General features: G+C 58.0%; 1 protein-coding gene across 1 annotated transcript; it reads right to left on the reverse strand.

Moving 5' to 3' along the window:
• Window positions 1-249: 249 nt before the first annotated feature.
• Window positions 250-8,253, reverse strand: SLC4A11 (solute carrier family 4 member 11). Its single transcript, XM_080683905.1, has 19 exons — window positions 8,209-8,253; window positions 5,752-5,904; window positions 5,572-5,621; window positions 5,070-5,301; window positions 4,906-4,987; window positions 4,547-4,670; window positions 3,974-4,186; window positions 3,808-3,901; window positions 3,578-3,703; window positions 3,383-3,496; window positions 3,160-3,292; window positions 2,816-2,889; window positions 2,153-2,417; window positions 1,971-2,077; window positions 1,716-1,884; window positions 1,445-1,618; window positions 1,069-1,264; window positions 813-982; window positions 250-686 (listed from the first exon to the last, which is right to left on the reverse strand). Exons 1-19 carry the CDS (start codon window positions 8,237-8,239, stop codon window positions 623-625), a joined length of 2,571 nt encoding a protein of 856 aa, XP_080540031.1. The 5' UTR covers window positions 8,240-8,253; the 3' UTR covers window positions 250-622.
• Between the last annotated feature and the right edge of the window lie 3,449 nt (window positions 8,254-11,702).

Below are 11,702 nucleotides of genomic sequence, written 5' to 3' on the forward strand. Positions count from 1 at the left end.
CCATGCTCTTTACTGGCCCCAAGCCCTCTCCTCAGGATCCTCACACATTCTGTTCCCAGACACTTCCCCTGTAGGTTCCTGGCAGCACAAAGGCCGCCTGGATCTTCCACATTTCCCTGTTGGGCCAACATTCACTGTGACACCACACAAATGCCACTCTACACACATGGATTCCTTTTATGCCCCTTCCCCACGGCACTCAGATGACCTTCAGAGGCTGGGACAGGCTACAGGGGTGAGACAGCACATAGCAGCATAGAAACAGGAGCTTTATTCTCTAATATGCATACAGCAAATTCCTTATACAATCAAGGAAATGGTTTCTCTTTCAGGCATCTGACTCTTTTATCAAAAGAAAATCCATCTTACTTAGTCCCACCCTGGGCAGAAGCTGTCCTGAGCAGTGTTTTGACCCAAAGCAAAAGGCAATGGGAAGTGCAGGCACACTCCATCGAACCCCCACAATGCACACACGCCCTAGGCCTTTGGGACAGCTGCGAGGGGGGCAGCATAGAGCAGCACTCCAAGACACCCATACCTCCCCACAAAAAGTCACAGCTGGGCTAGGAAGACCAGGAGGGACCAACCAACAGGGTGTGGCCAGGGCCTGCCAGTCAGCAGCTCAGTGATCAGCATCCATGGCGTCCAAGTATTTGGCTTCAATGATTAGGGGCAGCAGTTTGTAGCTGAGGAGGGGAGGGAGTAGGCAGAAAGATGAAGATTGAATCAAGGAGAAGGCAGAGAGGCCCGTCTTAGCAGCCCCACTCTTCCACCCAGCTGGTCCCACCTGCCCTCTGCCCACCCTCCCGTACCGGATGGGGATCATGGTAATCATGATGAGGGGGAAGATCATCTTCATGTAGGGCAGGGGGCTCATGCCAAAGGCACAGAGCAGCAGCAGCTGCAGGACCTGCAGGCCCGTGAAGTAGTGTATCTTCCTCTGAGGCACCTTCCTGATATAATGGGTGGGTGGGTATGAGGCCTGTGGGTGGTAGGGAACCAGGTGTGGAGAGGTCTGATGTTGCTGTACCTCCCACCCACATCCCTCGCTCAGGGCCAGATGCTCACCTGGTCCTTGAGCAGTAGGACCAAACGCTCAAAGAGCTGGTTGGCGTCGATGGAGGTGAGAGCAATGTAGAGGAAGAGGCCGTAGAGCACAGGCTTAGGGATCCACTGCAGCGGGACGGGCAGCAGCAGGAGGGAGAGGCCCACCAGGATGCTGGCGCCCAGGCTGGTCAGCCGCGTCTCCTTAACGTTCATGATCCTGTGTGGTCCCAGAGCACCGCATCACCTCCAGCCCCAGTCCAAGGGGGCCATGCCCCACCTTGGGTCACTTACGGCTCTCAGGCTAGGGCACTTCAGGGCCACATCCCTCCCACGGCTATCCACCTTAGGGCCCATGTGATTCTTGCCTCAGGCCTCAAGAGGCCATTGTCACACTCACGTCTCATAGACATGCCCACTCTCCACACGCTGCTCCACCAGAGCCAGTGCCCGCACGTGCAATGGGGAGTGGGGGTAGGCAGCGTGGATCCAGGGCATGCCAAACAGAGACAGCCCCGTGTTGATGATGGCGATGAGCAGGAGGTCCCAGTGGTAAGCTGTGCCCTTCATTAGCCTGCAGCAGAAAGGCAGGAACATGTATCGGATAGAGCCCCTGTTGGCTCCTTGGAGGGGGGCACCCTGCTCAGCCCTCCCTTCCCAGTCCTTTGAACCTGTTCTCTGGTGAGTTAGCTAAGGCAGCCACCAGGTTCTGCTCGATGAAGAAGAGCATAGAGAGCAGGAAGCCAAGGCCCATGGCACTGCAGATGGCTCCCAGGGACTGCGAGTGCATCTCAGCCATCTTAAACAGGCTCTCACGGGGGTTGTAGCGGAACTTGCTCACTGCAGCAAGATATAGACCCTGCTCCAGCCTACAACTCCATGGAGGCACCCCACCCCACCCGCACGCCGGTCCCGTCCCAACTCACTCTTAATTTTCTTGAAGCCATAGGAGCCAATGAGGGAGAAGGTGAGCACAGCGATGGGCAGGGCACAGTCTGACAGGATCTCCCGCATGTGGGGGTGCAGGTAGGGGCTGGGGACAGAGGAGGGTGTATCAGCCTGGTCCAGGGGCTGTGTCTCCTTCCCCTTACCTCTAGGCCCCCCTCACCTCTTCTTGAGCTGGTAGAGGGTGTAGCCCAGCCAGAGCGTGCCCAGCATGATAAGGAGGCTGAGCACGGCAGTGTCCCGGTTCGGTTGCTCAGTTAATTGGCTGCTCTCTGGGTTCAGTTCCACTGGGCTGGCCAGGAGGCTGGTGTTGAGGGCAGTGTGGAAGCTGGTGTTGAGGCTGGTGCCTAGGTCCAGCAGGCTAACCAGGGAATTGTGACCTAAGTTGCGATTCCCATGTTGGTCGCCATGGTAGTACTTCTGGAAGACTATGGATATAGGCCAAAAGGGCTCAGCCATCTGGGTTCTGGGAGATGGGGGCCCAGATTCCTCCTAGATGTGGGATGGAGGGGCCTTGAAGGGAGAAGGGGCATCTGGGAGGAGTGAGGGGAAGCTGGCTCCATCGCCTTGCACATCCACCCACTACTCCCACCCTTTGCCGCTGTCCCTCTGCCCTGATAGTGCATCTTGCATGGCCCAGTGCCTCTGACCCTGCCTGGAGCAGCCCTGTCACCCTCTAGCACATGAGGCTGCTGCTCCCCAGAGCATCCTGGAGCACAAGAACAACCTTAGCTTTCATGCTGCTTGACTGCCCTGGCCACAGCCTATAATCCCCCATCTTAACTCAGATCCCTCTGCAGCAAGTGGTCATTAGGTAAATACTCACTTTTGATCATGCCCTTGACAGCATCCAGCACAAATGTGATGGAAATGAACAAGGCAATGATATCTTCTGTTGACCTGCCAGGGGATGATATGCCTCATAAGATGGTGGTAAGTTGTTGTGGGGGAAAGCTTCCCTGAGCCTCAGTGTGACCACCGCCCCCCCCCCCCCCCCCCCCCGCACCTCCTACTGCCATGAAGAGGACCAGTTCCAGGCTTTTCCCCTTGGGGGAGCCCCATCCCCTTTAGGGTTATAGGACCTCAGAGGCTGGCATTGGCTGACCAGATCCCTGGCCTTGGTCTCCCTCCAGTTCAAAGGCCCCAGCAGTTCAGGGAAGGCCCTGTCACCTCTTGAAAAGACTCATGATCAGGCTGAGGTTGAAGAGGGCATAAACTGCAAGGAAGAAACTGTTCCACAGGCCTGTCCATGCATAGAAGGTGTTGAAGTCCAGACTGTAGTCATCACAGATGCCACGGATCACTGCAGGCAGCAGGACAGGGGTGGGCGGTCAGAACTTGGCCAGGGCCAGGGACCACGGGCACCATCTCCCTACCACAACTCTCACTGCACCGTGAGTGTAGAGGGCCAGAGGCGCAGTTGTCAGCAGCACCACCAACGGCTGCCCAGAGAAGAGTGCATACAAGAGGCCTCCAATGCTCTGCCCAGCCATGCTCTTCTGCACACCTGAGGAAGTGGAGTGGTCAGGCGGGCACCACACCCTGGGCCCCCCCTCGCAGCACCCTCCACTGACCTCCGGTCCCTTACCGATGGCCCCTTTGGTGTTCTCATCATTGAGGGTCCCAAAAGCAATTGTGGGCAGGAGGCAGGCGAAGTAGAGGAACAGGGTAGTGGTGATGTACTTGCCCACAGTCCTGTTTTTCCCGATAATGCCTAGGACAGGACAGAGAGAGTGTTGGGGATGCTGGACAGGTATATGTGTTGTCCTATGGTCTGAGCCACACAGGCCAAGCTTCGGGGGACCGCAGAGCACATACCATCAGTGAAGTCCAGTGAGTACACGGCGAATCTGCGGGCGAAGTCCTCACGGATGCCCTTCCCCACAGGGAAAAAATCGTTGTGCTGCAGGGGCTATAGCGGGGTGCCTATTAGCTCTGCGCCCATGCTCTGCAACCCCCACCCAAGCCCACCTTGACCCCGTACATGCTGGGATTTCTGGAAGCTGGAGTTTCTGCTGTAGCTCAATGTGGTGGGGTTTGGACCCTGGCCCATCATGGTGAGCAGTTGTCTCTGATGTACTAGGGCCTCCTTGAATTCTTCCTCTGTGTGGGTCTTCAGGAGTTTCTGGCGGAAGGTGATGTCCAAGAACATGGTGGCAAAGGTACGCCCCACCTCCATCGCAGTCTTGGTGCTTTTCTGGGGGTGGGAAATGGGGGAATCACATCTGCAAGTCATTGTCAACCAACTAGAAAGGTTGGGGAAGCCAAAGAAAAGGACCCTATGTTTGAATAATTTAAAAAAAACCTCTTTTCAGTCAGGAAGGAAATACAACCTTTTGGGCAATCTCTGGAGGAAGTTAGGGCTTGATGAGGACCTAGCAAGATGCTACAGAGAAACCCAGGAAGGCCGAGATGAAGGAACAGGGTGGAATGAGACCTTCAGATGCCAGGACTGTGGGGTACTCCAGCACATGGAAGAGATGCCCCCAAGAAGACAGCCAGGTAGCCTGGAACCTTCCTCCCCAAGAAAGGAATCCACCCCAAGATCCCTCCTCACCATCTTGGGTGGGGCCAGCACCAGGACGACGAACCGCACCTCACAGGAATTTTCCCCCCAGTTCTGCGGGCGAACCAGGCGGCTGATGCACACGTGCCGCCTATGTAGGGACTTGGAGGTGCAGCTGGCAGGGACAGGGAAGGGCACTCAGTTGCCACTGCTGGTCGGGGGATCCCACCCAGAGTACCTAACTTGGACCCCCAGTGACTTCTGTTAAGGATAAGAAAGATGACCAAATGGGATGGGAATGCTCACACCCTCTCCCCCTAAACTGGGTTGGCCAGCCTCTACAGGGACATGGGATACCTGGCTCCACGGTGATATGTAGGGAGGCCCAATGTGGTGGGCTGGCAACTCACATGATGCAGAGCCATGACTGCTGGTATTGTACCCCTGTGACTGTGGAAGTGACTCCTTGGATGATATCTGACAGCAGGTGAACTGAGGACAGGGTGTAGGGGGATAGGAGGTCAGCTGGCCCACCTCCCTGACCTCCCTGCCAAGGATGGGAGATGGACCTTACCTTTACCCTCCATGGGAGCCCCAGCATCAGTGAAGAGCATGGCCATAAGCATGTCCAAGTTGCAGTCAGGCTCAATGGTGTGGGGGTTGTAGACTATGCGGAGCACCATGGCCCGCAGCACCTCATCCAGCGAGGTGGCTGTCTCGTTCAGGATGATGCTGGACCGTGCCAGGAAGCCATCTAGGTCTCGGTGCGCTCGGATCTCTTCCTCGAAGTTTTTTAACTTCAGGTACTGTGGGGACCCCACACAGGCCCATGAGTGAGACCTGCCGCACTACCTGGCCTCTCCTCCATGGTGGCCCCTCCCTGGCTGCCCCTTCCCACCAGGACCAACATCCCCTTTCAGAAGGGAAGGCCCTACCAGATGAGCTCTGGGCTAGTGTAAGTTCCCTGTGTAGTGTGAGAGGGGAGCAGCGTGAGCTATCTCAAGGGAGCAGCCACCTCCAGCCCCGACTAGTGGCCCAGGACCCAATGTCTCCTGTCCTGCAGATGGGCCACTCACCTTGCGAGAGGTGTGGAGAAGCCCACAGCCACCAGGCAAGTCACTCTCCGCTAGAAAAAAGGGAGATGGCTCATGGCACCAACCCACCTCTTCGGGTCTCTCTTGGTGGACTGGAGCCTACCTGCCCAGTCTCCAGTCCCCTGCCCTCCCCGCAGTCTATCCCTGCTACAACCACCATACCAGCCTGGGTGGGCTGCACCTCGAGGTTGACGTTGACAAAGAAACGGATGCTCTCGCCAGACACAATGGAGGAGTTGACGGTGTTGAAGGCCTCTTCTGCCAGGCTCTCCTCATGGGTTTCAGAGGCATCATCTGTGTCACACTTGAGGTAGCCTGGAGACCCAACCACCACCAAGAAAAAGACACCCCAAGAGGGCCTGGCCGTCAGCGCTACACCTCAAAAGGGACTTCATGACCAAGGAGCTGTTGTCATGGGCTGTCCCACTTGGTGCACTCTCAGTGAGTTGTCGGGGAGGCCTCACGTAGGCCAGGAAGGCAGCCTCAGGCCCAAGTGGATAGAGTATATAGTCTTGGCCCCGCCCCCCTCAGAGTAAGGCAGATGGCTGGCAGCCCCACCCAACAACCTTCAACCAACATTTTTCAGTTACAGGAACCGGGGCCTTGCACTGTTCTGACCCATATCCTTCAACCAGAAAAAAAATATGTTCATTCTACAAACTTTGAGCCAGGAACATGGTGTAATGACACAGTTATGACTGCCTAACCCCCGACCTCCTAGAGCATCCAGGTTACAGGACCCAGACCTGCCTGGCTACCCAGATGGGATCCAAGGGAAGCCAGAGCCACTGCAGTATCCAGACCTCTCCTTCCCCACATCATTGGTACAGGGTCTTAAGGCACCTCCTCCCAGGTAGGGCCTGGGGGCAAGCCATCAAGGCTGAGAGACATAGTCCAGACATCATACAAGACCCAGGAAGCAGGAGAGCCTGAGAAATAGAGCAGAGGACTGACAGGGGATGGGACTTGCAGAAGAGGCCTCATCTCAGCCTCATCCCATGGTGGGAGAGGGGCATGCTGTGGCACCTTGGGACTCCCAGAGCACAGAACCCTTGGTCTGCCTCTCAGTTTCTGCAACTGCCCCACAACACGGGCTCCCTCCTATGGGAAGATTTCCTGGCGAGATGCAAATGTCCTCATCTTCCCCAAGCCCTGCTGGGGCTCCCCACAGCCTCTGGGATCACTGTCTGAGATAGACCTGCTACCCATGTCCTGACCCCTGGCCCTTCAGATCCAATCCCACTCCCCACCTTGATCTCTCATGCCTCAGGCCAGTTGGCCAGCACCCCAGCCATGCCAGCTCTTGCCCTCTGAGTAGAAGGCCCAGAGAGCCTTCTTCAAGGCTCATAGAACCCTTCTCTGGCAAGTCCTAGGGCGCTGCCTCACTCTTGGCCCAGCTGGCACCTCTTACTGACTATGGGTCCCTTTGGCTCACCACTTGTGGGTGATCCCAGGAAAAGGACCCTTGTGGCTCAGACCCTACCAATGCCTAACACCTGTGCAGGGACAGGGCAGGGTCAGCAGCATGCCTACACCTGCCAGGCAGTGCTGGTTTCCTCTGCACAACCCAGGCCCTGTCCCCCACGTTGTCCTGTGCTGAGCCTGGACAGGAGGTGCTAGGCTTCCCCTGTCAAGGCCCCCATGGACTGGTGAACCGTAGCCTGAAGTCTGCTCTGCACCTAGATCCCAGAGCAAAGCTATTAGGTCAAAAGTTGTCCTACTAAAAAAAATTTAAAAAAAAGTGTCCTTCTGACTTTTATCATGGATCTCATGTCCACGAAAAACTCATTCCTCCCCAATTCCAAGCTTCCTTTGCTTTGACAACCTGGTTCTCAGTCCCAACCTGCTCCAGCTTCCCCTGTCACCCAAAGCATCCATTATTCCCGTGCTGTCCCTCACACTGCCCCCTTCTCCCCAGGACCTCCCCAGCTGACACTACCAGGTCCCTGCAAAGTTCCCTCCTCCATCCTTAGCCCAGCCTCATGCCTAACTCGCCTGCTAGCAGCCTGGCACATGCAGTTGTCGTGCCCTACAGACCCTTGGTAAGAGCACATCACCAGTCTGTCCAAGCATTGTCGCACCAGACACCTCTCTGATGGCCCTGCCAGTTCCTGGGTCTGGGCACAGGAGAGACAGCACAGAGCCATCTCAGAGACACGGGACAGGAAAGTTAGACTGGAGCTAGCAGGGAACACAGAAGCAGAGTCACATTTCTCTGGAGGGACAATGGCAGCCTCTCCCTCACAGGGCTGGGCAGGGACTGAGGAATGTAGGCCATCTAAATCCTTGGCCTAAGGCTGGTTAGATAACCAGAGCATTGTAAAAGTGAACCATGGGACATCACTAGATGGGCTATACCAGGAGAGAGAGCAGCCTGCCCTCCCAGGACCACAGGACCACAACACCACCAGAGATCTGACCCTGTCCAGGCGGTTTCAGCTGCCTCTCTAACCACACCACAAACTCCTTCAGGGCAGAGTCCAAAGGCATCCCAGCACCAGTAAAGGACCACAGAGAGGTGGCCAATGCCATGACACCCAGGTAGTTGGACTAGCACTCCCAGATACTTTGGATCAAGGAGTTCTCTCTAGGCACACACCCATTCCTGAGTGTACTCACCTGCATCCTCAAGGTATCCATTCTGCGACATGACGGAAGAGTTTTCTGCAAGGAAAGCCAAGAACTGTTACCAGCTCCAACGACCAGCTATGGACAGTCTCCAGTGGCCATCTGCTCTCCACCCCACACCAACTCTGCTGATTTCTTCTTACCTTCCCAGGGACCCAACCCAGGCCAACCTCAGAGAAAAAGGAGCAAAGGACAGTAGGAAGGAGGGGCCCGAGGAAGTCACGCCTGTTTAGCCTATCTGCTAGGGACTGCCCGGGGTGAGAAGGCAGAGATGTTCTCAGCATGTTTTCTCTAAGAGTAATTAACAGTACCCTGTGAGACAGGGAAGGATTCACTGGTTGCAGAATCCCTCAGCCTCCTGGACTGGTGGAGGGAGGACCTGAGCTGGCGGAAGGAGGTATCCTCCACCCTCACTGTATTATCCGGCCCACTTCTTAGGCTTTTCCTTCGCTGCCAAGCCCAATACTTGGGATCGAGCTCTACTGCGGGCATATTGCTCTTCTTGGACTCTTTCCCCTGGGCTGGGAAGCCCCCCACCCCCCTCTCGGCCATCAACACCCATCACACGTGCAGCCCCCCAACTTCACGCGCCCGTGCCACATGAAACCGAAGGGGCAACGGCCTCCTCCCCTGGCGCCACCACCCACGTCCCGGGCCTCCTGGGAGGCGGAGCCGTTGGTCCTCAAGGGGGATGGAAGGGGGAGCTGTGCGCGCTCCTCACGCCGGGCCCCGGATGGTCCCGGCTGTTCGTGCCGCGCTGTGCGAGGAAGGAAGCCACAGAAAGGATCGCGTGCACGAGTGGAAAGCGCCTCTAGGCTCGGAGACCCTGGGGGTCGGGGGTAGGAGGCAGTTGCCGACAGGCAAGCAGGGCGCGAACTGGGCAGAGGAAGGGAGGACGAGGTCAGGAAGGTGGCGGTGGTGCACACCCTACTCCCATCTCGGGCGCCCACGTGCAAATAAACGTCGTACAAACTCCAGGTGTCCGAGTCACGTCAGTCAGAGGCCCAGGGACCACTACCAATAGGCAGACCCGCGCAGAACGTAAAGTGAGGCCTTCGGAGGCAGCAGCGTGCTGAAAGCCCGGCGCTCGGGTGCTAGGGACCCCCAGCTCTGCCCGCCCACTTCCAAGCCCCCCAGCCCTTCACGGGCCACGTCATTTATTCCAAAATTTAAGACTCTCAAAACGGCGATGTAGAGCATTAATTCAGTGCTCAGCGTCTACCCTGGGCCTCTCTCCACCACCTCTCTACCCTCCAGGCCACTCACTCCCTCGAAACCGAACTCACCCCCGGACGCTCCCTCCGGCTGGAAAGTCCCCACGACCCTGACGCCCACGATGCCCCAGGGCCCTTGCAGAGGTGTCACCCGCGATGCCCCAGGGCCCCGACGGCTCCGAGTGCCCGCCTAGCACGCCTTCGCTGCGGAGAGCGGACGGCCTCGCCGTCGTGCCCGCCGGCTCAGGCACCCACCGCAAGGCTGGAAATGGAACACACGCCTGGTGGCCACGGCGACGGTCCTGGCGATCGGCTGCCGGACGGCTGCACACATGCACGCACACCCGGGATCCTTACCCCGGGCTCCGGCACCTCAAACTTGGCGTCTCGGGCGGGACACCGGAGGGAGCTGGGGGCACATCCCCGCGTCGCGCCTGGGTCCTAATGCCGCTCAGACGCCCCGCCCCGGCGCGGGAGGCCGTGCGGCCCGGGACTGGGTCCCATCCGCCCGCCTCGCTCCCTCACCCGCGCCCTGTCAGCTCCGGACCGGCTCCTCCCCGAAGCGCGTGGCGACTAAGCCAGACGTGTAGACACGGCTTCTTCGAGCCCGCGCGCGCGCCCAGGCCTCTCCGAAGAAACTGGTTGGGCCCAGGGACCCACGGAGTCAAGCCACTGCAGCAGGTCGAGGAAGGGTTTCCTCCGCACCGGCTTTAAGCGTGCTGTTGGCCGCCGCCCCCTCTTCTCGGCAGGGGGCCTCCGCTGGGCCCGGCCCGCCGCCGGCTCCGCCCCCTCCATTCTGCCCAGTTGCTCGGGCGGTAAACCTTCCTCCTCCTCCTCCAGGAAGCGCGCCTGGACTAACTAGACGGGCGGACTCGCCTTCGCTGGGCTATGTCCAGGCCCGCCGAGCCGGCTACCCTCCCGACTCTGCGGCGTCGGGTTTGCTCGCAGGGCGCCTCAGGGTTTCGCCTCCGGCGTCGACGCGCCCTCGGCTTTCTCTTGGGTCAGGGTCTTGGCTCTTGGCTTCTTTCCTTCCCAAGATGGCCCCGCCGCCCAGTTTTCCTTATTGGACTGGCGGGATCCCGGCCCTGGACGCACCTTCTCGGGCTCCTCATTTGTTAGTAGAGGGAGGCAGTGAGTGTGTGTGCGCGCGCGCGCCTGTGTAGGGAGGGGGTGGCGCGCGCGGGCCCGCGGGCACGATCTGCGACAGGGTGGGTCAATCCAGCCCATGGGACGAACCTTGACCTGGCCTTCTCAGCAAATGATTCCACAACCGTTGGGCCCTGGATTGACCCAGGATCTCCTAAGTGTTAACCCCAGATCCCCTCCACCCTTGCCGCCAACCCAAGGACTAGCAGCGACTCCTGCCCTCACCACCTGTTGGGATGGAGTCCTGAGCTTCTGTTCTGTAGGCATGGGGGATGGCTGGCCCCACAAGCAGAGGGCGAGCCCACCTCTGCGAGTGGCTCTCCTGCAGCCTCCGAGGGCTCTTGGAGTGTTGGGGGAGCCCCATGCAAAGACATGGTGAATGAGACTGACCCCGTTCATGTCCCAGCAAGACAGGAAGCACATCAGGGCTTCAGGGTGGAAATGGCCGTGAGCACCCTGCTCCCTACTACTGCAGTAGATTCTGAGGAAGATAGCTGCCTACTTCTTTGGGGTGAGCAGGACCTGGGAGGAGAAACGGAGTCATCCTGGGTACCCTTCTACTCCATCCTCTAGCTAAACGCCACAGCTCTTGGCTTGGACTTTGGAGTCAAGGGGTGAGAGATGGAGGTTGAGGGGGAACTGAACAGAGAGGCTGACTGCCTAGGGCAGTGGTCGGCAAACTGCAGCTCGCGAGCCACATGCGGCTCTTTGACCCCTTGAGTGTGGCTCTTCCACAAAATACCACGGCCTGGGCGAGTCTATTTTGAAGAAGTGGCGTTAGAAGAAGTTTAAGTTTAAAAAATTTGGCTCTCAAAAGAAATTTCAATCGTTGTACCGTTGGAATTTGGCTCTGTTGACTAATGAGTTTGCCGACCACTGGTCTAGGGAACAAGGCTGGATTGGGGATGTGTGTGTTCCGGGGCTGGACCCTTGAAAAGTCACCTGTTTTGCCCCCAGCCTCTCTGGGGCAATGCCTACGTTCTGCATCAGTGTCCCTGTGTCACCAGCAGCTCCCTGGAGGTCCAACACCTAGACCTTCCAACCCAATTGTTCCAGGAAGCCAATCTGGATTGGAGGGGCAGCCTCATTCTTACTGTAGCCTCCTCCGCCCTCATCTGAGGAAAC

Source organism: Plecotus auritus (genome assembly GCF_963455305.1).
Source record: "Plecotus auritus genome assembly, chromosome: 8".
NCBI classification, from domain to species: domain Eukaryota; kingdom Metazoa; phylum Chordata; class Mammalia; order Chiroptera; family Vespertilionidae; genus Plecotus; species Plecotus auritus.